General features: G+C 40.7%; 5 protein-coding genes across 6 annotated transcripts; 3 read left to right on the forward strand and 2 right to left on the reverse strand.

The window, feature by feature from the left end:
- The first annotated feature begins 598 nt into the window (after positions 1-598).
- On the forward strand, positions 599-2,010 carry LOC122006010 (calmodulin-like protein 11). 2 transcript variants are annotated; one of them, XM_042561308.1, is made up of 5 exons: positions 599-1,040; positions 1,126-1,200; positions 1,288-1,445; positions 1,563-1,643; positions 1,712-2,010. In XM_042561308.1, exons 2-5 carry the CDS (start codon positions 1,128-1,130, stop codon positions 1,844-1,846), a joined length of 447 nt encoding a protein of 148 aa, XP_042417242.1. In that variant the 5' UTR covers positions 599-1,040; positions 1,126-1,127; the 3' UTR covers positions 1,847-2,010. The 2 variants fall into 2 exon arrangements, with proteins under 2 accessions (XP_042417242.1, XP_042417241.1); XM_042561307.1 differs by lacking the exon at positions 599-1,040 and having other exon boundaries at positions 1,047-1,200.
- A 4,570-nt stretch (positions 2,011-6,580) lies between these two features.
- On the forward strand, positions 6,581-9,654 carry LOC122006013 (subtilisin-like protease SBT3.18). Its single transcript, XM_042561309.1, has 7 exons — positions 6,581-7,029; positions 7,181-7,854; positions 8,015-8,082; positions 8,185-8,430; positions 8,520-8,634; positions 8,731-8,947; positions 9,046-9,654. Exons 1-7 carry the CDS (start codon positions 6,600-6,602, stop codon positions 9,630-9,632), a joined length of 2,337 nt encoding a protein of 778 aa, XP_042417243.1. The 5' UTR covers positions 6,581-6,599; the 3' UTR covers positions 9,633-9,654.
- A 113-nt stretch (positions 9,655-9,767) lies between these two features.
- On the reverse strand, positions 9,768-14,088 carry LOC122006014 (BTB/POZ and MATH domain-containing protein 4-like). Its single transcript, XM_042561310.1, has 4 exons — positions 13,509-14,088; positions 11,554-11,899; positions 11,187-11,463; positions 9,768-10,150 (listed from the first exon to the last, which is right to left on the reverse strand). Exons 1-4 carry the CDS (start codon positions 13,907-13,909, stop codon positions 9,960-9,962), a joined length of 1,215 nt encoding a protein of 404 aa, XP_042417244.1. The 5' UTR covers positions 13,910-14,088; the 3' UTR covers positions 9,768-9,959.
- Positions 14,089-14,704: 616 nt separating this feature from the next.
- LOC122006016 lies at positions 14,705-15,432 on the forward strand. The gene has a single exon (XM_042561312.1). It carries the CDS (start codon positions 14,733-14,735, stop codon positions 15,165-15,167), a length of 435 nt encoding a protein of 144 aa, XP_042417246.1. The 5' UTR covers positions 14,705-14,732; the 3' UTR covers positions 15,168-15,432.
- Positions 15,433-16,578: 1,146 nt separating this feature from the next.
- LOC122006015 (pantoate--beta-alanine ligase-like) lies at positions 16,579-22,726 on the reverse strand. Its single transcript, XM_042561311.1, has 4 exons — positions 22,090-22,726; positions 20,762-20,875; positions 20,042-20,173; positions 16,579-16,994 (listed from the first exon to the last, which is right to left on the reverse strand). The coding sequence occupies exons 1-4, from the start codon at positions 22,657-22,659 to the stop codon at positions 16,869-16,871; spliced, it is 942 nt and encodes a 313-aa protein (XP_042417245.1). The 5' UTR covers positions 22,660-22,726; the 3' UTR covers positions 16,579-16,868.
- Positions 22,727-23,619: the final 893 nt, after the last annotated feature.

A 23,619-nucleotide genomic window follows, 5' to 3' on the forward strand; every position in this document is an offset into this window, starting at 1 on the left:
GAATTCTATGTAACTTATGGAGTTATTCTACTCTCATTTTTTTTCTCTAGATAAACTTAAAATTTTCAAATTCTTAAGATAAAATCTCTATAGTCTTTCTTTCAGTCCATAGAATCATTCTATGCTCTTTGTTCGTGCTTCTTGAATGTCAAAATCTCATCTAACAATTTCGACCAAAAATAATATTAACTTTAAATTGTCAAAATTTCTCTATGAAAAATTCATGCATAATTTAAAAAATAGGAGTACATAATTTAAATATTTAAAAAATGTAAGCGTGTTGATTATAAATTGTCGGTCAAACTGTCCATCTAGACGCGTCATAGGCATCAGAACCAAAAGGCGGGAAAACCAACGAGTCATCGTTTAAAAGTCAAAGTCTAAGCGCGTGGCAGGTCGCGTCGATCGGCAGCACCGATACCCTTCACTCGGGCCCCACCTGACCACGCGGCTGCTTCCAGTAGAAACACCGGTACAAAAATGAGTCGACCACGTGTCGGCACCGTGTAGGATCCTCTAAAACCGATAGAGCAAGAAAACAGGAGATCTGGCGAAGAACACAGTTTGATTTCTTCATATTTTGCATAAAAATGCTCAAATAATTGCGAAGAACACAGAAACAGAGATACGTGGTTTCAAATCATGGCGATCTAGAAATAAGTCAACACCACACTGCACCATCACCATGCACGCATCGACTGCGAGATCCCACCTCCAGCTGTGTGCCTGGCTGTAGGAAATCTTCAGAAAAAGAAAAGAACTGCAGATTCGATTGATACTTAAACTCTCCCTGCAACTGCTACTGAATCACGCCTGAATTTAATAACCACCACTATCGCTTCTTAAATCGCTGTTAGGTCGCTACAGATCATCAGCAAAGCAAAAGCAAAAAGGGCAAAGAAAATAAAAAAGAAAAGAAGCAAACAGTCAATAGTTGGATTGTGAAGCAAGGAAGGAAGTATTCTTCTCGATATTTGCGTTAGTAAAAGGCACATTTGACTGGGCAAAGGATAGGGAGATATATATATATATATATATAGGTGAGGATCCTTCTTCCTTGCTTCCTTCCTTATCTCGTTGGTCCTTCTTCCTTGCTGTTTCTTGCTTAGATTTTAAGGCTGTCAGGCATGGAGCGATTGTCAGATGAGCAGATTTCTGAGTTCCAAGAGGCCTTCTGCCTCTTTGACAAAGATGGAGATGGTTTGTTTAGTCATTGGTGCTCTTGCAATTCTTTTTTTTTTTTTTGTGTATATATATTTTGATTTTCTCTGTTTGATGTTGTGATAGGTTGTATTACTCTGGAAGAACTGGCGACTGTAATTCGGTCGTTGGGCCAAGACCCTTCTGAAGAAGATCTAAGAGATATGATCAAGGAGGTCGACATCAATGGAAATGGCACCATAGAATTCGTTGAGTTCTTGAACTTAATGGCAAGGAAGATGAAGGTATATATATTACACGCAAAATTTGAGTTCCAAAAGTGTTTATTTTGTTTGGCTATAAATCATGTTTGTTTTGTTTTGTTTTGTTTTGTTTTGTTTTTGCTCCTACGATTAAAAAAGGAGACAGATGCTGAGGAAGAACTCCGAGAAGCCTTTAAGGTCTTTGACAAAGATCAAAATGGATACATCTCAGCCACTGAGGTAAGTTTTTCTTCATCAAAATGGATACTTGTTCATAATTCATGTTATGAAATGTTGTCATATTACAGCTGAGGAATGTGATGATCAATCTGGGAGAGAAGATGACAGACGAAGAGGTGCTTCAGATGATCAAGGAGGCCGACACTGACGGCGATGGGCAAGTGAATTTCGAGGAGTTTTCAAGAATGATGATGGCTGTCTGAAGAAGAACATCCAGATGCAAGTACCAAGCTTCATGTTGTTTTCTTGCTTATCTCTTCTATTGGAATATTGGTTAGTTTTTTGATACTTGTAACACATCAGTTGCCAATTATTTATCAGATACTACTGTATCATCTACTCAGAAAATATCAATCGGTTCTTGTAAGATTTTGGACTTGTGGTGTTAGATTAAAAAGGTGTAAAGGTGCTTTAATTTTCACAGAGAAGCCTAAAGAAGCATCATCATATACAGAGAAAAAAAACTATTGTCAGTTTCATGGAAGGTGAACAATTGAGACAGAAACTCATAAACACTGGAATTGCACATATCAGGATTGTTCTTCTCTGCGAGTTTATGTTACAACACAAATAGTGATTAATGACAGAAAAACATTATAATTATGATCATTATAGTTACACAGCAGGAGAAGGATACATATCTTGGTATTTTGAGGGTGCAGTAGATCCATCCTCGGGATCCTATATTGGTAAAAGCTTCGTGCTGGTATTTATTTCTCCATTTGGTAGGTAACACTCAGTGTTGCCATTAAGATTTAAGTCCAATAAAAGATATGGCTTTTGTATGTGGGCCTAAGGTCCTATATAAAGGGCCAGGTCTTTGAAGGGTTAAGGTAACCAAACTTCTTCTCACTCCATCTGAAAGAAAATTTTGACAACAGTCGCCCTCTCTCCTTCAGAATCTCATCCTACCGTAAAAGTGTTTGCTTTTGATCTTCAGATTGTTCCAGCGAAACAATGACAATGACTCTAATTCAAGTTCGATTTACACTTATTCGTTGTTTCTTTCTTTGTTTTTTTTGGTTAAATTGCTATATATATCAACCATAAGTTCCTATTTAGAATTGTTCCTAGTCGGATTCATGTACGAAGAATGATTCTATTTTTAGGAAATATTTCACACCGGACTATTCTTTTTTTTAAATGCCAATTCCATAGGCTACAAGAAAGAAGAGGGGAAGAATAAATGCAAAAGGGCAAAGGAAGGCACTAGCATTTTAGTGTTGAATTGTTAGTTGGTTTTCGAGGCACCAGTCTTCTCGACGGGGTGTTTGTACACCACTTTAGACTGAACAACGATTCATATATTTTAGTGTTTCTTATAACTAAGCTATTACTAAATTGCTTCTTGTTACTCAATCTTCTCTACTCTTTCTTTCAAACTAATTTGTTAGTAAAAAAAAAAATGAAGTATTAAGTAGATTTAAAGGGTTTGGATTCCCTTAAGGAGTAAGGATACTCTCTCGTAGCTTGCTCGGTAATGTTTAACTCTACAAAATATATATATGGATCTTAGAAGGGATCATAGATGATTGACTTGGTCGATGCTAAGTTACTAGATGAATTTCACAAGATTGAACTTACTCGTGGCATATATTTCAAGATTAGTCGGTAAAGAACTCCAATAACTAACTAGAGTTGCAACTATAATTAACACTAAGTGGCGATGCTTTTGTGATGTTTTAATTTGCCTAATTAAATAGGCTGCAGTGGATTATCTGTCTATCCATGTACAAGGTCTCAATATACCCCAATCGTTCGATGAAATCATAAGAAAATAGTAATTAAGATAAGAATACCTCGTGATAGATCTAGTAATCAACTTTTTATCAAGTAAAAGAATCTTCAAAACAGTTTTAGACACACTCGAATGAAGAACATGTTTTAGACCAATGCCGCAAGTTCTTGTCATAGCAAAGTTTCCATGAACATTAGAACATTCTCGCATTCGACATGTCTCAGAACAAGACGACTGAAATGATTCGGTTGGCTAAGTAATGAAGGGAAGGAGACACACATTCAAACCGCAAGGAAGACGAATACTAGGCAGCAGCTACTTTCTTTGAGCAAGCTAAGTATAGCACTTGATACACTACAAGACAAGTAGATTATGATGCATGCTTACATTGCTTTAAGGAAGATTGTGAAATGTCTGTAAGCGTGCTAATAGGTATCCTACGGTTTAACAAACAAACAAGTATGATGATGTGAACTCATGCCACAAAGTGAAGTGTGTTTGCAAAGCTACACCTCCCCTTGTAGTTGTACTCACTCACTCTCACTGTTTCACAGTCACTCTACCAAAGTTCATGTCAGTAAGAGGAAAGACAGCATACAACCTATTTAGTTTTGTTCTTGTCTGTGAATTTGAGGCTAAGTCTGTGGATGGCTTGCACACAAACAATAGAGAAACTGAGAAGAGAATGGCAACTGGAGTAAGAAGATCAACAATTGGAGGAGGGCTCTAATTAACTACACCAAGACTGTGCCTGAAGAGGAGGAAATGAAGAAGAAAAAAGAAAAACTGCTGATGTGTCCAAATGTAAAGGAGGGAAATTGCTCATTTGTTAATGATGGTTAACAGATGGACAATCTCAGATTGTATTGTGTTTCTGAATTTAGATAAAGTTTTTGATGTTGGTGGGTTCAGATAGTATAATGCACTTTTCCTAAAGAAGAGAACAAACAAAGAATGAATAGTTTGGATATTTTATATATGTATATATATATATACACACAAGTATACCTAACTTTTAAAATTTTCAAATGGAACACTTGTTTTTATTTATCCCTTCCATCAGCTATTGTCGTGTTACATTCAAAAAACAACACTATAATAATACTGAATTTAAAAAAAAACAGGACCACTTTGGTGCTATATTTCAAAAATCAATATCACTGCGATGCTATTTTCAAAATACAACACCATAGTGATGCTGATTTTTATGCAACATTATGATGATGATATTTTTAGAAATCTTACATCACATGATTTTGTTCTTTGAATACAACACTATAGTAGTTGACGGAATGGGTAAAATAGAAAGTGAATGTGTAAAATCTCAAAATTAAGTATACCTTTTAAGAAGTATATAATTTTATTAGCACCCTTTAGTCAATTACCGAAGTTTCTATATAAATAATTTGTTTGGTTTGACCAACCAGCTATGTTGACAGGCTCAGTAGGTTTGTCCAATCTTACTAGCGTAATTGTCCTGACTAGCTCAATTAGTTTGCAAAGTTAGTCTAGCTCAAGTAGTTCACCTAGTCTGCTTGGCCTGACCCACAACTCGATGGTCTATTTAGCTTAACCCACCCAATTGACTCTCCCAGTTCCCTCAACTTGCTCGATAGCTCAATTAGTCTGTTCAATCGGTCTAACCCAACTAGCTCATGTGACTTGTCTTTTTTATGTTTGACAACTTAATTGATTTGTTTAGTTGGTCTAACCCAATCAGCACATCTGATTAGCCTAGCCAGCAACCTTGATCGTCCAATCCTCTTACCTTGGTTCATCTAGCTTGCTCGTCTTGGCTAGCTCAACCATCCTATCCAATACGATCAAACTGGCTGGCTCGATTGATGACTGACTTAACGAGCCCATTAAATTTGACCAAATGCAATGATTTGCACATCTAATCCGCCTTACTAACTCAACTAGTCCCCTAGCCCGATTGCTCAATTGGTTTGATTGGAGCACCCGCCGCCTATCTAGCGCACCCAACCTGGCTAGCTTATACCTAATCGACTCAATTACAATCCACTCAAACACAATTAGTCTATCTAATCTGATCGGCTGACTCAACCTCTAAGCTTCACCAAAGATTAGAACAACAACACGCCTGAAATACCTGACATGAGAATCCAATTCAATTCGACAGAGGCATTCAACTCGAAGATTCGAGCTGTTCAATGACTCCTACAGGCCTGCTACGTAGTCAATGAACATCTACAAGAGGTATATAAACAAGTAGATAGTGATCATGCACACCAACCTATCTCAATTTTTATGGTGGATAAACAACTATGCTTAGCATCTGTACGCTACCACTCTAGTGGCAGTCATGAGAGTCACCACACGCAACGAGTTCATACACATACAATTTTGCCTTTTTAATACCCTAAACAAGATTTTTTGCATAGATGGTGGATTTGCACGGGTGTAAATGAAAACAACTACATTAAAGATTAATGATGGCCCAGATTGGTCCAGTTGGTCATGTGTGCTTATTATAATAGGTCTTAGGTCAATTTTTATTTTTAATGGATGCAAAATATTTTATTAGGTGTCTGATCTCTCTCGTACAAAAGGTTATTGTACTAGGACAAAAAATTCCTATGATTTATTTGTCTGTATTTAGCCATAGGGCCGATGATACTGATCTACTTGAAGTGAGCGATATCATCTTTTACTTCAATGATGAACCTAGGCTTGGTACGGTGGTAAGAGACAAGATGTATTTTCTAACTAACCAAGGTTCAATTCTCACGTAGAATACATCTACAGCGATTGAACTATCGTGAAGCTGGGGTGTCACATTATTAATTGTTGTGTTTTTCTGAATTTATTTGATGGATGAAATATAGATCAAATTGTCTATTTATGATATTAGATTTTTTGTCAAAATCTATATGTGCTTCTCAATTTAATTTAGTAATCAAGATTTTCATAACATCGAATCAATTAATCGTATTGCAATTACATGAAGCATTCCTTCAAGCTTTACTTACCTAATTAAGACAATCAAACCTAGGAAGAGAGGGAAGTATGGGTGTGAAATGGGAGAGAAAGACATCATGCATGTCACAGGCCATTCTGTCTTTTTGAAAGCTTGCGACTGAAGCAGTCTCAGAGAGCACAGAGGAATGATAAGACTTTGCATGGCCTTAATTCGCCAAGTATAAAATCCCCAAATCTCAGTGTCCCAGTCGTCCACTCCAAGAAGAGGAGCTGCCATGGCCGCCACCACCACTGCTCGCCTGCTCTGGGGCCTTCTCCTCATCCATGGCCTTCACTTTGCTCACTCACAGGTTCACATAGTTTATCTGGGCCACAGCCATGGCCGAGACGATCCTCTTCTCACCACGAGACGCCATGTCAGACTCCTCTGCAATGTTTTCTCCGGGCGAGAAGAAGCAGAGGAGGCCATGGTGTACAGCTACACGCATGGCTTCTCTGGGTTCGCAGCCGTGCTCAATTCGACGCAGGTACTTGCACTTGCAGGCTTCGAGGAGGTGATCTCTGTGTTCCGGAGCAAGACGCTGAAGCTGCACACGACTCGGAGCTGGGATTTCATGGGACTCGGCTGGTTAGGGAGCCAAGGAAGCAGCAGCTCCTTGCAGTTGGACCATGGACACGACATAATTGTCGGCGTCTTGGATTCTGGTTGGATTCTCAACTCAGTGTCGTGTTATTGGATTCATGCATGATTACTATAAATAGAATAAATAAATAATTGATCGTATATATGCCTGTCCTTGGATGATGATTGAGCTTATTATTGCTGAAATTTTGTTGTTTGTTTGTTGGTTTTGAGGCATTTGGCCGGAATCCGACAGCTTCAAGGAGCCTCCGCTTATGCCGCCGGTGCCGGCGTCGTGGCGCGGGGGTTGTGTGAGAGGGGAGAGCTTTGACCCCAAGAAGGCCTGCAACCGCAAGCTCGTCGGCGCCAAGTACTACGTCGCCGGGTTCGAGCGGGAGTACGGTGCGCTGAACACCACCGGCGAGGCAGAGTACCGGTCGCCGCGCGACCGCATCGGGCACGGCAGCCACACGGCGTCGACCGCCGCGGGCTCCGCGGCCGCCGGCGCGAGCTACTTCGGGTTCGGCTCGGGCGCTGCTCGCGGCGGCGCGCCGCGTGCGCGAGTCGCGGCGTACAAGGTGTGCTGGTTCCGGGAGATGGACGGGGCGTGCTCGGAGGCGGACGTGCTGGCGGCGTTCGACGAGGCCCTCCGGGACGGGGTGGGGGTGATCTCGGTCTCGCTGGGCTCGCCGCCGCCGCTGATAGAGCTGTTCAGGACGAGCACGGACATCGGGGCGTTCCACGCGGCGCAGCTGGGCACGCCGGTGGTGTTCTCGGCGGGGAACAACGACGACCGGCTCCCGTCGCTGGTGCAGAACGTGTCGCCGTGGAGCATCTGCGTGGCGGCGGCCACCATCGATCGAACCTTTCCAACGCAGATCGTGCTCGGCAACAATCTCTCATTCACGGTAACAAATTGCTCCTTAAATCATTTCCATTTTTGGAAGAAAATCTACATTCTAATCATTGTTATAGAAGTAATTGCACTAATTAATAAGCACAAAATTCGACATGAAAAAGGCTTTCACTATCCTACAAAACTAATCCAAAATACTTGAATTTTGATAGGGAGAAGGATTTATTAGAAAGGAGATGAAGGCAAAACTAGTAGAAAGCATCCAATTATTCACTGATGGGTGATTTCTCTTTCCCTAGTCCTTTCTTTAATCTCTTAAAATTAATTTATGCATTCGTGATAATTGCGCTTTTGATGGTTGTTATTCTTCCGGTTCACGAAGGTCCTGCAACATCGAGCGGTGGAACCGGACCAGGCGGGCCCCCGGGGCCATCATCCTCTGCTTCGCCGCCATCGGCGATACCTCCAGCGCCTTCGCCGCCCTGTCAGTTCTTATCGCCGTCAACGCCTCCGCCATCATCTTCGCCGAGTCCACAGGCACCCCCACCGCCACCGACGACCTCCTACCGTCCGTCCATGTCGACCTCCGCCGGGGCACTCAGATCCTCCACTACATCCGATCCTCACGGTGACGCATTCATGAAGCTCCTCTCCATCCCAATTCAATCGACTGATTAGTTTTTTTTTGTTCTTTTCCTTTTATCGAATCAACTGCAGGAATCCGACGGCGCGAATCATGCCAAGCAGGACCGCCATCGGAAGCTCACCGGCTCCTTCCGTTGCGTACTTCTCGTCGAGAGGGCCCAGCTCTGTGTCTCCGGACATTCTCAAGGTTTGTTTAATCATCAGCTCATCGCCGGCGACTTCTGCGAAATATTTTGATAAACTCCGGTTGAATCTTTTCTTTGCTTTGATTTCTGAAACGTAGCCCGATGTGGCTGCTCCCGGAGTGAACATACTGGCAGCGTGGTCTCCTAAATCCACCCCAACGTACTTGTTTCCATACGACAGACGGTCTGTGAACTGGAACTTCAACTCCGGCACCTCCATGGCGTGCCCCCACGTCTCCGGCGTTGTGGCCCTCATCAGATCGGTCCACCCGGACTGGTCTCCGGCCATGATCAAGTCTGCTCTAATGACCACAGGTATCGTCTGGGAAGGAATAGCAGCCATTTTTTTTTGCATGGAAGGCTGCTTCTCCATCTCCATTTCTCATGCATGAATAATAATCTTTGTTCTGCAGCGTACACGAGCGATACGAGCGCCGACAGGATATTGTCCGGCGGGGCGGCGAAGCCGGCCGACGCCTTTGACGTCGGCGCCGGCCACATGGATCCGCTGAGGGCAATAGACCCGGGTCTCGTCTACGACATGCAGACCAGAGACTACGTCGTCTACCTCTGCAGCTTGGGCTACTCGGAAGCCCAGATCAAGAGCATGCTTCTCCCGTCGCCCAGCGTCGACGTGAGCTGCGCCGCCGGAGGGAAGCACTCCGACCTGGAGCTGAACTACCCGGCGATCGTCGTGTCGGAGCTGAGGGCGACGGTGACGGTGAAGCGGACGCTGCGCAACGTAGGGCAGAACAGGCACGCGGTCTACTTCGCGGCCGTCGTCAGCCCCCACGGGGTCAGCACGGTGGTGTGGCCGCCGCTGCTAGTCTTCTCGGGGCAGGAGGAGGCGTCGTACTACGTGACGATGTCGCCGGCGAAGAGATCGCAAGGCAGGTACGACTTCGGGGAGATCGTGTGGTCGGACGGGTACCATCGCGTGAGGACTCCGCTCGCTGTTCAGGTCACGAACATCAAGGACGGAGGCCCTCATTCCATGTGATTTCTAGTTAAATTTGCTTCAAACTCCACTGCAAGTCACTGCCATTATCTATATCATTGTTCTTAATGAAAGATATCCAAAGCTTCACTAGAGGACAAATCAAATATTAGTTCGAAATCAAAATGTTGCAAGTCATTGTTGTCATCAAAACGACATCATTACTAACGTTCGAAGTGCAAGTTGCCTTTGTCTTTGTACAAACAGTTAAATGTAGTTGCGTGCCAAAAGCCTGCGACAATACACGGCTGAAGAAATCAATTCTCAAGCACTGGTCACACTGCATTTTGTACAAATCTTTTCACCTGCTTGACATTTATTTTGCAAGTGTCATAGGCGAGGCCTTACTCTCCGACCATTGGAGTCGCCGTCGCCGCCGTCAGAGAGTTGCGCCCAAACACTCCGGCTCTTTCCACCGCTGCTGCATTCTTCTTCACAGCCTGCGATTATCTTTAGGAGCTCCGACTGCAATGACGGGCAATTTTCTTTGAGATGCTCAAATCCATTTGAGCACATCACAGCTGCACATATGTAACTACATTAAGAGCTAAAAAATGATAGCCAATGCTTTTTCAGTAACAGAAATATCCATGTAACTAGTGTTTGAACAAGTTTCAACACGCAAGATAACCCTATGTTTATTCAGTAACAAGGTTGTAAGAATCAACTTTGAAATGCAAGAAACAGATATGCAATCGCATTCAATCGTCCAAATTGGCAAGGGCGGATAATATGGTCCACTGATCAAAGTAGATGATCCATGCAAGATAAGCAGAAAAGTGTAGACTGTAAAATACACTACATTTTCTAGGCAGAAAAGTGTGTTTCTCAATTTGGAAAACATTCTAAGACACTATCTCAATGGAAGCCTCCATCTTGTTTAGTTTGATAAGCAAACAAACAGTATGATTTGTACAGGAAACAAATCAACCTCTTGCTATGTTTTTCAAAAACTATAGCCATACAGAAAAAAAAATGATTATATCCTTTTCAATTATCTAATTAACAAAAATTGCACTTTAATCACAATGATCAGAACAAGTAACGATCAACCTCCGCCTTATTTGCATACAAAACAATTAATGTGAATTTTAAAAGAGTTATTCATCTGTTTTAGCAAAGAAACCTGCAAATTGGATATTCGAGCAAAATGACCTGGAAAAAATAATAAAAGCTAAGTTTCTTGATCAGAAAATACAGAATTCAAAAATCGTAAGTCAGGTATGAATCAGATTCTAAATTATAAAAAATGAAAATTTTGTTTGGCAAAGTTCAAATTATTCACATGTGGTATCATTAGGTCATTCAAGCTAAGAATTTAAGAGCCATAATGCTTCTTTTTTTTTATTTGTATTTTTCAACAGTGATTAGAGAATTCAACAGAAGAATAATTAGTTTGGCTAATGATCAAGTCAAAAATACGCACAAATGTCAATGCGTGCAAGTCATGTGAAGATTTGATAGGCATAGCAATAAAATGATACGTACTACAAAAAGTAATTAACTCAACATCTTTCTAAGGAATTGTTGCCCAATTTTAATGGTAGAATCAAGTACCTCCAAGATTTTCTGCAGCAAATTTAAGACAAGCTGATTTAAGTTCCTTGGCATGATAACTATCAGCCAATGACAGTATGCTGGCAACTGAGTCTACAGATATATCCTTGCATAAATGAGCTTCACACAATAGTCGAAGTCTCTCCAAGCCATACTTATCTGCTGCAGCTATCAACTTCGAACAGAGTGTGTTCGATGCAGAATATTCAGGTGAACTTGACGTAGTCATTGCATCATCCTGTATTAAAATATCTCTGTAGATAAAATGTAGCATTGCCTGGCAATGAATGGCGAAGGATATTAGAAGAGTACTGGAGTTGAATTTTGGGCATCAGCTACAGTGAAAAAATTGTTTGACAAACCTTACCTCGAAAACCCTAGGTTCCATGCCTGCAATAACAACATCACCGCTCTGACCAGCTGGGTCATCAAAAAATTGAGCATGAAATACTGGAGACCGAGCAGCTAATACCAGTTTATGTGCATGAAATTTTTCCCCACAAACATCAAAGACAACGTCAGAACCTTGTTGATTATCAAGAAGTGCGCCAAAATGAATTCCTATATCAGAATCTGGTACATGTATGTAGTGTAATCGAGGTGCATCCACTATAGACACCACAACACCAACAGTGCAATTGATTTTCAAACAATCGTCCTTTAAGTAGTCCGATGTTTCAAGAGCAACCCGCCGGAAAAACCGCTTATAGCCCCTAAGGAATGTGCATACAACCAAGGATTACAAAATGATATCAAGATAAACCAAGCTACTATTCTTCAAAGTACACAACATGTGATAATCATCTACACATTCATGTATGGAACTTGAAGCTCATTTTGATCAATGCACATAAAACCAGAGACCATTCCAAACTTTAGCTGCTTTTTCTTTATTTTGACAATCTATATGAGTCCAGTGGACAAGAGGGTGACTCAAGGGGGGCCAATTCACAGGACTGATAAACACAAAATAAGTCGGATGTGATCAGTCCTTATATACTTTAAGATTTTTATTCTTTGTTATCTTATTCTTGGTCTTCTATCATATGGATGATCATCATCCGGATTACCATTGTGGGCAAATCTAAAGAATGGATCGATGCATTAGGAGGATTTAAAATTAGGACACCAAGGACTTCTGTGGGTGGATGCCAACTATGGCAAATATCCCCATAAGCATCAGGTCTGGGAACCTGGCAATTGAGACTGAGCTCTAGGTCTGAGATCTGGTGCAATTGGTTGGGAATTTGTGTAAGCGTTCATCTGGGACAGTATCAACTAGATTCAGCAATGAAATTAGCATTCAGTAAAGTTTATTTGACGTAAACATCAAGGATACACAGAGCCTACTTGATGGTCAAAAGTTCAACCGAAGTGATCCACGTAGGAAAGCAGAGCGCAGAAGGTGGCAGAGGCAAGGGTGGCTGAGACAATGACTGGGGGAAGCAGCAGTGCAAATGAATCTAGAGTCTGAGGCTAAAGTCGCTTGCCACTGTAAACTTGGGAAGATAAGGGCATTTAGAAGTTAAATGGATAGCATCGACATTCAAAGAGGTTGGTAGGTAGTGGAAGGGTTGCAGGAGGATCTAGTTAATAGTCGCCGTGTGGTGGTGTCAAGGAGTAGGGGAGGCTATGATACCATGAAAAATAAGAGATTAAAATTAGACGATTTTCATAGGCAAAAAAAACATATAAACACAAGATCACATACAAAATAAGAAGAAGAAAAATGTCAAGACACCAACATAGCAACATGAGAAACGTAGAGAGAGAAAAATTCGAAACAAGGAAATTAAATATTCTCCATAGTTGGAAGATTCACTATAGTTGTCAACAGCATAAAATCCTTTACATTTGTAGTCTTGGCCAATGAATGAGTCGGGTTACCCTGGAATATATTTTAAGTAAAGCACATAATTGTGAAGCTCTCGCTATTGTAAACAAAAATTAATTAAGGAAAACAAGAAGACCTAGTCTTGTTATATAATGGACCTCAAAATAGAACTAAGACAACATGGGATGATGATATTATTGCAAAAAAGGACAATACACATCGTATTGTTGCAAATAGTTCCATGTGCACACAGAATCCAGCACAGGATTGCCATTGAAAAACATTATCAAACCATGAGAAATAGGAAGATAGCAGCACTGTAGAAGATTATGATAACAATATTTCTCATCAAATGACAATTATTCAGCCAAAAAAACTAGATTAGGCTGTAAAAACATCTTCAAAAAGAATAGAATAATCATAATGAAAAGTAGATAACGTATTGCAAATCAAAGGAAGGAAATTCAATGATAAATTGATGCGAGTACCACATGCTTCCACGGTATTTGAGCGTATATGGGCCACTCTCCAGCGAGCGGTCGAAGTGGCTATGGACCTTGTGCTTCCCCTTGCCGCTCTGATCGAGGAGGGTAAGCTCGAAGAGAGCCCTCACGTCGGTTCCCTCGCTGGCCAAGGCAATGAACACGGACACATAGAGGGAGTTGTCTTCCGGGTTCTTCCCGTCAGGGTAGAAATAGATGGCCCACTGGAACCCCCCGATGGTGAAGGTCTCGCTGGCGATGTGCTTGCCGACACCCATGCCCTTGGCGAGGGAGTAGCCCTGGATCACGAATTTGTGTGACCCATTCACAGTCTCTGTCACCGACCGGGAGCTCGTCGGCGACAAAGCAAGGTCCTTCTCCTGCTTCACGGCGACGGCGTCCGGCATCCGTCGAGGCGGTTTCTTGTCGGAGCAATCGGAAATCCGGATGGTTCGCCGGTCGTCAAATTAGGGATCTAGGGTTTCCCTGTCCGGCAATTTCGCATCGATTGGGGAAGAACGAAAAGTCGACTCCGCCTAACGTTGATTACTAGGAAACGGAAGCTTGACGACTGTTTGTTCAATGACTTGGTGAGCCCAACCGACTCTCTTCCTCTATCATTTATCGTGTGACGTGGCATCCACCTAGCCCGGGCCCATCTCGAGGCGGCCCCAACCATAAGGAAACCCCGCGTGGAGATCAAATTTAATAAGAATTTATAAATAATAATAATAATTTAAAATGTGAGAATATAATGCATTAAATGCTTTTAGAAATAACACTAATTTAATATTTTTAAGAATATATAAACAAAGGTGATAATTGGTGCAAATCTACACCTTCCAAAAACTTAACGACGTGTAACCCCCGACAAAACCGCTCATGTCGCTCGTCGCATCGCGATGACGTGTCTAGTGTACAGCGCAGCTCGTCATTCGGGACCCAGAAGCCTCTCCGCTCGAAATGCTGCCAGCTCCCTCACCCAATAGAACCTACGTACCCATTATTTTCTGACTTTGTTTTTTCGGTCCGCTATCTGGCACAAACTGCACTAGTTGCCGAAATTAGATTTGATTCACGAAATTAATGTCCACGTGTAGTGAGTGGAACCGATATTATTGTGGTCTTAATTTGCTCCTGAGGAACATCTTATTTTCTCCGTCGACAAAACTTCCTCCTCCGCTGCTCTTTTCTTCGCCGCCAGACGGAGAAGCTCAAAGTACCTTTGTCATGGCCTACGGTGGGAGGAAGAGGACGAGCGCGATTCCGGAATCAGATTCTGCCCCGACGACCTCGGCGGAGCCGGTCAGGAGGGTCGGGAAGGAGGAGAGACGGGCGCGGCGGCTGGGGGAGGCGGCTGGGGAGACGGCGGCGGAGTGCGCGGCGATCTGTTGCTGCTGCCCCTGCTGCGTGGTGAAGCTTCTCGTGATCGTGGCGGTGAAACTCCCCCAGGGGCTCGTCCGGTGCGCCCTGCGGCACTGCAAGGCGCGGTGCTCGCGGAACAGAGAAGCGACCGAACGGAAGGAACTCAGGGCGTCGAAAGACAAGCCGGCTGAGGCGTGCCCAGCGAGGTCTCCGGAAGAGGCGATGCACGACTTGGAGAATGTGATGCGGGACAACTTCTACGGCGGCGGGTTCTGGCGGAGCCTCTCCCGGAGGGAGTAGATCGATCCTCTCCCAAGTGGCCAAGTCACCGTCTGCTTGGCGATTTAGCTAGCAGGGTGCAACTGAACGCAGTCCTGAATACTTCAAGCTTTTGGTAAGTTCATGGAGAATTCTTGTCATCCACTTGAGATTTCTGTTCAGTGTACATCGATCTTCCATTCAGTTTCAGCGATTTGATCTTTAGTTAGTGAGCTGGGAGATCAGATTATGTGGAGACGGAATTCTGATGGAAAATTTTACAGTGAACTAGAGTTCATTTAGTGTTTCTAGAGGTAAAATAACTTCTCGATCGACTCATCACTCATTGTTAGAGATGTTTTCAGAAAAACAAAACGATCGTTCAAAAGGGGGATGTTTGGCAGTACTGTTAAATTCTTGATCATTTAACTATACTGATCAGTTTCCCTCAGAAACTAAAAAAAAGAAAAAATCAGTGTTCATCAGCAATGTCTTGTGCTGAAGTGAGTGTTGCAGTGCAGTCGTGTGCTAGGGCTCCGCATGCAGGGCGCGATGCGTCGAGGTCGGTCAGGAGATTCTTGAGGCAATCATATTGAAGCTCTGGTTGTTTGTTTATCGTTTTATCACACGCGCAACCGATGCTCGCTGCAGCTCCTGTTTGATTGTACTTTTCACTGTTGAAGGGTTGTGGATCCAGCGGCCGTTGATTTGATCGTCTCGAGCTGGACTTGCTTTTTTAGATTCTTTACGTGTTTGGCAGCGTCAGACAGTGGCCGTGTTGGCAGTAAGCAACGGGAGGAGGTCCACTGCAGTGTTCATGCAGAGGGAGGGCTAGCTGAAGCTCGGCAGGGCAGTCCTTTTATCGTGCTTCATGGAAAATGTTTGCCCTTTTGGTTGATTTACCATGACCGCTAGGGTTGTTTAATTCTGTGTGACGCAGGAGGACATAATAGCAATTATTCGGAGATTCAAATATTGAAGAACATAATAAAAGATCTAACCCAAATAAATTAATTCAAAATAAAAGTTAATACCCTAACATCAATTAAATAATTTTTTAAATATACCTATCATCTTAAAAGGTCAAAAACAAGAAGATGAAAATATCCCTAACGATAAATACTCTAATTAGATATTGTGAGACTCAGATAAATATACAAAGAAAATTTAATTAATAATGATAAAATATAATAATAACATGAAGACAAATTTAGAAGGTTTTTTTTTTTATCAATATGCTAAAAATATTAAATTTATATAACATTTTAGGAAAGGGTTTAACTTTGTCTTCCATTTGTTATTGCTAGTAGTTAAACACAGGTTTCCATTTGAGGATGAAAATCTCTCAATCTCAAGAAGATATGGAACAAATCTATAAAATCGTCTCCCTCACTTCTATATATAGATAGAGATCTACCCTTAAGTGAGAAAAATGCCATTTGTATCCTTAAAGTAAGATAAAAATACTACTAAGATGAAAAAAAAAATGATATTCGGAAAGGAAAAGATTTTACAGACATCAGAAATGGCAACATCTGGCCTGGATTTTTTCAACTCTCATGTATGTCAACAAGTATCACGAGGAAGAAGACCAATCACAACAAGCATCTTTTATACTTGTATTCAAAAGTAAAGGTGCGCAACAACTTCTGGATGCTGCAGTTTATGAAGGTCGAAGCCTAAAGGACGACGATAACTACTGGCAAGCTACTGATCACAGATTCAAGTCCAACAATTGCATCATTATATGCCACATGGGTTGATTTCCATGTTGTCAATCAATCTAACTTTGCCGAACCAAGCTGCAACGCAAATCACAACAGGAGTGCGGATGTCTTCCACGGCTACCAGACTTTCTTGTTCGACTACCTGCATTTGAAGATCAACAAAGAGCTAGTTTGTTAATATATTTGATACGGTTCAAATATTGTAATAATTTACCAAGTAGTGGAACTTGTACATATAATGGCATAGCCAGGATGAATAATTATCCTGGGCTAAAAATGTTGAGCCCAGTAAAACTCAGCCAGGTTGAATAATTATCCTGGGCTAAAAATACTAAGCCCAGTAAAACCCAGCCCAACATAGTAAGATTGAGACCTAAAATTATTGAGCTGCTTATTGGATGAGACCTAAAATTACTGGGTATTGCTAGGCTGCACTGGGCTGGAGCCCAGCAAAGCCCAGCCTTGGCTACGCCCTTGTGTACATACAAACTTGGAATTGAGATAACAGTCATGTAGCTGACTGAATGTATATGCACTCCATCGACTACATTAATACTATCACTCCATTGAGCTCTATGATGATAAATTATTTGTTCTAGGTCATTTTCGTTCCCATAAGAGTTATCTATGCTAATTTGTGGGAGTTTTCTTGCACTCTTCATATGTTGTCTTGTCTTAAACTCATATAACCATATTGTACCAACCTAAAGCCAAAAGATCCAAGGTAATCAAGTATGCAGTACTTGGACAATCTTGTTCCAATAAGAATTATTAATGCTATTCTCATCCCTCCGTGCTCCTTGATCTTACATAGTCACCTACGACAAGACGCTACCATCCCAACACGCTTAGCATCTTGATAAAAACTCAAAACCTTTAATTTGCACTAATACGCTAATCTCTCATAGTCATATGAGCGTGTTAGTGCTGAGCAAAGAAGAAAGAAGGGTTTGGGTTTGAAGAAAAGAATGCTATGAAAAGAAAGAAAACAAAGACACAGGAAAGAAGAAGAAAACAATAAGAAAGGAGAAGAGAAAGGGAAAAGAATGGAGAGAGAGAAAATATAAGAAAAGAATACAAAGAGGAGAAGGGAGAGAAGTGAAGGTTGTGGAAATTTGTGAAAAGAATTAGGTTTGCAGGAGATAAAGGAAGAAGGAAATATTGGGATATGTGATAATCTAGTAAAAGAATAAGAAAGACGGGTAGATTAGGAAATATAACCAACTAGCTTATGAAAAAATTAAATGGGAAAAGGGAGTGATTGTTCATCCATAAAATAGGCACTTCTCAAGGCTTCAACTAGAAGCAGCTTGACAAGCTTGCACTGCTGCTGCAGATGAAGAACTGGAATCTCTCAAGAATCACTCTAATTTTTGCAATGAACAGCTTGTTATTCCTGCACAAACTGCAATTTCATAGTGATCAGAGAAAAATCAAATAGGGAAACTGATGCTGGAAGGGGCAGATGCTGAAGAATCAGTAGACCCGTAGTGGGCTTGAACAAAACCAAGAACTGAAAAAGAGGTGCCAGGATCTGTTCTTTGCAGAAGCAGAATTGTACTGAAGAACTGGAAAAAATTGATGCTGGAGGTGCAGCAAATCTGATCTGGAAAACTGACACTGCTCACCAGGAACAATTCAAGATAAAATATACCAGAATCTGCACACATCCAGAAGAGGGGATACAGAATTGCAGAAAATTAAACATCAAGAAATAAGTGAGCACAACAATATGGAAAGCAGGAGGTTCTGGCCTAGGCACAGTAGGTGTCATCTTCATCTGATCAATTCTGCATCATACAATGGTGATGCAATCTCGCACGGAACAATTGATAAGCGACAAAAGTGTTAGAAACTTTTAATAGACATGTTAGCAAGGGAAGGCAATCCAACTCAAGCTGGTATTTTTACAACGGAGCCTATTCTGTACAAAATGGTGCACAACAGGCTCCATACTAACCTCAACTTCTATAAAAAAAAAGAGGTGTAGCTTATTTTTGATCCACATTGATACTTTTCCTAGTTTGTAAGTTGAAGTCAGCAACTTTACATGTCCTCATATATATTCAAGGATATCCTAGAAAAGAACTACCATCTGAAGATCAAGTTCACTCATAAGGTTATCAGATATGAAGCAAAAAACAGAAACAATAGAAGAGCAAAAAGAAAATATATTGTTGGAGAATATTGGTTCCTCCATTGTGATTGAGTCTCATTGCATGGTTTTCATAGTTTGACAATAAAGTTAAGTCAGTTGGTTTGGACTAATGTCATTCTTTTGGACTTGTAGTTCTAAGATTTAGCATTTAGTGTAGATCATTAAACGAAGTAAGTGACTAATGCCTATCTGGGTTGTCATATGACATTAGGGATAAAAAAAATATGAAAGGCATGTAGCAATTGAGCCTTCTAATGCTTAATTAGGGGATCACATTACCTTAGTGGTATCCTTATGCTAGAGAAACCCCCTTGGGACGATATGGGTGTTTCAACCTTCTCTAATGATGATGAATCACTTGCATTGAACATGGATAGATGATGTATGGGTTGGACCTTGCATGCTTATAGTAATGAAATAGACTTGGTATATTCTTGTGCATCTGCATTTCCCTTTCTTATTTTTCTTTTTCATACCCTTTTGTTCTGATATCTTGTGAGGTGTTTTTGCCAATTTTATTACCATCTTTGTTTACTTATCCCCCATTAAATTGCCATGCTGTCAGAGTAAATGTTCCCAGACATGGGAAAGGCTCATTTAGGGTGTGACAAAAGTATCTAAAGAGATTGCAATGGCTACTTGAAACTTAAAAATTAGCATTACATATGAATTAATAAAAATCAACCAAGCTAAGACTACAATTATACAGCAAAGACCTGGGTGGTCATATTCCCACATATTGTGTACCACTAGCAGCCCACAATCATATAGATAACAACATTTTGTTGGAGAAAAATTCCATGTAGGACAGAGTTACTAACTTGGTTATCAGTTCCAGTAATCAAATAGTTCATCTCCTTTTAAAGTGTAATTTCCTTCTAACAAGCTTAGACAACATATATAGGGCTTGTTGAGTACGCACTAAAGTAGAAAGTTGCTTTCTTAAAAATGAATAGAAAAGTTTCTGCTCTGTTAATGACAAATCACATATGAATTCAGAAGGAATGAAATCATTGTGTTTTGTCAGTTACCTCGACACAATCAATTCTTCCACCAGCCTTGTCAACCATCTGAATGACAATATCTTTAATTTCTTGGCAGGTGGTTTGCTCATGCAATGCAGTGTACTTAGCTTTTGACATGGAGTTGTAGATGGACAAGGCCTATTAAAGCGCAAGAGTGTAAGAAGATTTTTCAATTGTTTTAATATAAATTATATTATTGACACAAAAAATTGGCACAAATATACACAACTATATCACATGAAAACTAGGCACTTCACCTGCCATCCAAGCAATACTACTGTTGAATGAAAATTAATCTAAAGCTAAAAGTTTACCCTAATCATTGATGGCCAAGCTTCCAGTAAATCTACAGAATAAAGCTCTAGAGGGATCCACATTATCACATAAATAGAATAAAAATCTAACCACCCCTAGATAGACTTCCAAAGGTCATTAGCGATCTTTTTAGCACTTCAGTAATATAAAAGAGTAAAAGTGATGTTTTCATGCAAGCATTAGTGCAAAAAATTCGACCAAAACCACTCAATTGAGATGTTTTCCAGAGATGTTTATACTTTCAACAAAGCTTAAATATTTCCAAATAATTAGAGGGAAAAAAAAGAAGGAATCAAATATGTACTTCATTCATAGTATGATACTGAAACACTTCAAAAGCAGTACAGGGGAGTAATTAATAATAATAATAATAATAATAATAAAGAAGTAGATCATAGTTGTCAAAATGACCTTCACTCGCTCTTCAGGAGAGAGCCGCACATTGCGAGAGCTCATAGCAAGACCATCAGATTCACGTACAATCTCTGATCCAACTATTTTAATTGCATAATCAAGATCGCGTACCTAAAATGATCATCAAACAAAAAACACCCAAAAAGTCACTAACACAGTTTGTGTTGCCAAATGATGATGATAACTAACCAAAGGGGAAAATATAGCATCAAAATTAGGGTGCAAACAACATAACTAACACATGAGTACTATATATTGCACAAATCCATCCTCATTTAACCTTTCAAATGCAATGGTGCAAACAACATAGATAAAAAGGGTAGTCCGGTGCACGAAGCTCCCACCAATGCGGGTCCCGGGGAAGGGTTTATTGTATGCAGCCTTTACCCTGCTTTGCAAAAGACTATTTTCGAAACTCAAACCATGAAGTTCAAGTCACACGGTAGCAACTTTATTGTTGTGCCAAAGCTCCCCTTCTGCAAACAACATAGATAAGATAAAAAAATCCTAATAATAATAAAAAAGAATCCTCCTTGGATCATTTCTTGTAGCTACATGAGGAGTTGCATTCACATATATTTGAAAAACAAACTCTGTTCTTCACAAAACTATGAATCTAAAATAAAGAATCAAAGTGCTCTAGTCTGACCAAATTATGGCAAGCTAAATGCTAAACTAAGCCCACTATCATTATCATTCCACTCAATGCACTATATCATCTGTCCATACAATTTTGCTTTTTATGACCAGGGTAAGACGATGGCATATTCAGTTAGACACAGGAGAGTAAACGATAAACTAAGAGAAACAAAGACTGCATTTCTATGGTCACGATATTATCCTAAAACAAAACTAATAGCAGTAATCATATATGACAGTTGACAACTATGAAAAAGATTTGTTCAACCATCTAATCTTTTACACAGTCCCACATTGAAAATCTAGAAGATGATTAATCCAATGTCCTTTATTTTGACTAACCCAGTTCCTAACATTTCAGGTCTTTTGCCATGTAGAAAACCATATGTTACGTAAACATTCAAAAGATTGTTTTGAGTTTGTCTTTAATTATTCACCTCAAAAATGTATTCCTCCAAAAGCAAAGTAATTCCTCTCAACTGTGATTCTCAGATGTCATACTGAAGTATCAATTTCACATATAATCCTGAGGGAAAATGTCAGTATATCTAATCAGTGATCCACAGAGGGTTACCGAATTTGATATGTTAACGTTTTTCGGTCTCTGATAATCCGTTGTTTTGAAAAGAAGAAGAAGAAATAATAAAGGAAGCATTTTGAGCAGGAGATTAACATCTTAGGCATACCATTCGACAAATGACGCGCCATTGCTGATAATCCTTCTTGCCAAAGATCGCGACGTCAGGCTCCACTATGTTGAACAACTTCGCCACTACGGTCGCCACTCCTCGAAAGAAGACCGGCCTGCTCTTCCCGCACAATCCCCGCTCTAGCTTCTCCACCCTGATCCAGGTCTCGTGTCCTGACCCATCATCTTCCGCTTCGATGCACGAAACGGCAGAGCTGACACGATCGGCGGTGGACATCTCCGAAAATCCGCCCTCGTAATCGTAGAGGTTGGAGGGACAGAAGACGGCGTGGACGATTCCAAGGTCGGCGAGTTTTTTCAGGTCCCCGGTGAGGTCGGATGGGTAGGTGGAAAAGTCCTCGGAGGGGGCGAACTGGCCAGGGTTGACGTAGATGGACACGACGGTGAGGTCGGCGAGGGGGTGGGCGGTGCGGATGAGAGCGAGGTGCCCGTCATGAAGGAAGCCCATGGTAGGCACGAGAGCCACCGTCTTTCCCTGCGATCGACGCGACCGCGACCACAACCGCATCGCCGCCTTATCCCTCATCACCTCCGGTTCGCTGCCCATCTCTCTCCGCTCTCCTCTTTCGTCTATCCATCCATCTATTTGACGCCGCCTTTTTTTGAGTTCATTCTGCTCCAAAGTTTGGAAAATTTTCTTTTTGGGGAGTGGATTTTAAGTCTTAAGCCCCTTCTTTTTTTTTTTTCATAATTTCGTTCCTCCTTCAACAAATGGCCATTTAAAATCCCTAATTACTTAAAATATTTTTTGGAAATAATTTAATATTTTTTAATAAGGCCCATCATCTAGCGGCCATTGCATCATCGGCGGTGCTTTGGGCGGTGGCAGTGGCGGCCGACCAATCGGAGCATCGCCGGTGCCGGCTGACCGATCCAAATACAGCTGTATTTATTTTTTTTTAAAATACAAAGATTAATTAACTATCAAACCAAAAGTTTAACTATTAATAAAATAAAACTCAAAAATATAAATAATTTATTTTTTTTAAAAAAAATCTTAAAATATTATTTAAGAAAAAGGTTTTGGATCTTATATTTATTGGGGTAAAAATATATATGACAAAATTAATTGGGATATAATGTGGGATAAAATGATGAGAAGATATAAATGACATCATTTAACTATTTTTAATGGAATTTTATCAGTGTAATGAATTTATTATATTTTTATAGATGGTGTGGTAAAACACTTTTGAAAAATAAAAATAGACTAGAGTTTGAATTTTAATAAGGACAAATATTTTAGAGGGCCTAGTGTATATAATTTGCACTTCAAATTTATTGGATAAACGAATTAAAAGGCAAAAGTAGCAAACCTCCAAAATTAATTGGACAAAACTAATTAAGAAATAAGTTATGTCATGGGAGGCCTGGGCCTAGTATGTAGGTAAGTTGTAATTAAAACACACAAGCATATATTGCAATAGATATTAATTGATTTATTCAAAAATAAATAATGAATTTTAAAAGTTAATAATTTCCTCGTATTAGTCATGCTATATGGGAA

Source organism: Zingiber officinale, chromosome 7B (assembly GCF_018446385.1).
Source record: "Zingiber officinale cultivar Zhangliang chromosome 7B, Zo_v1.1, whole genome shotgun sequence".
NCBI lineage: Eukaryota > Viridiplantae > Streptophyta > Magnoliopsida > Zingiberales > Zingiberaceae > Zingiber > Zingiber officinale.

Excerpts from the sequence above, each read along its gene's own strand:
- LOC122006010 (XM_042561308.1), top strand. The coding sequence starts at position 1,128 with ATGGAGCGATTGTCAGATGAGCAGATTTCTGAGTTCCAAGAGGCCTTC. Across the intron at positions 1,201-1,287 it reads CTTTGACAAAGATGGAGATG|GTTGTATTACTCTGGAAGAA; the intron begins GTTTGTTTAGTC and ends ATGTTGTGATAG. Across the intron at positions 1,446-1,562 it reads TAATGGCAAGGAAGATGAAG|GAGACAGATGCTGAGGAAGA; the intron begins GTATATATATTA and ends CGATTAAAAAAG.
- LOC122006013 (XM_042561309.1), top strand. The coding sequence starts at position 6,600 with ATGGCCGCCACCACCACTGCTCGCCTGCTCTGGGGCCTTCTCCTCATC. Across the intron at positions 8,431-8,519 it reads CACTACATCCGATCCTCACG|GAATCCGACGGCGCGAATCA; the intron begins GTGACGCATTCA and ends AATCAACTGCAG. Across the intron at positions 8,948-9,045 it reads GTCTGCTCTAATGACCACAG|CGTACACGAGCGATACGAGC; the intron begins GTATCGTCTGGG and ends TTTGTTCTGCAG.
- LOC122006014 (XM_042561310.1), bottom strand. The coding sequence starts at position 13,909 with ATGCCGGACGCCGTCGCCGTGAAGCAGGAGAAGGACCTTGCTTTGTCG. Across the intron at positions 11,464-11,553 it reads TGGAACCTAGGGTTTTCGAG|GCAATGCTACATTTTATCTA; the intron begins GTAAGGTTTGTC and ends ATTCATTGCCAG. Across the intron at positions 10,151-11,186 it reads TGCTGCAGAAAATCTTGGAG|CTGTGATGTGCTCAAATGGA; the intron begins GTACTTGATTCT and ends ACATATGTGCAG.
- LOC122006016 (XM_042561312.1), top strand. The coding sequence starts at position 14,733 with ATGGCCTACGGTGGGAGGAAGAGGACGAGCGCGATTCCGGAATCAGAT.
- LOC122006015 (XM_042561311.1), bottom strand. The coding sequence starts at position 22,659 with ATGGGCAGCGAACCGGAGGTGATGAGGGATAAGGCGGCGATGCGGTTG. Across the intron at positions 20,174-20,761 it reads CTCCTGAAGAGCGAGTGAAG|GCCTTGTCCATCTACAACTC; the intron begins GTCATTTTGACA and ends GCGCTTTAATAG. Across the intron at positions 16,995-20,041 it reads GAAGAATTGATTGTGTCGAG|GTAGTCGAACAAGAAAGTCT; the intron begins GTAACTGACAAA and ends CTTCAAATGCAG.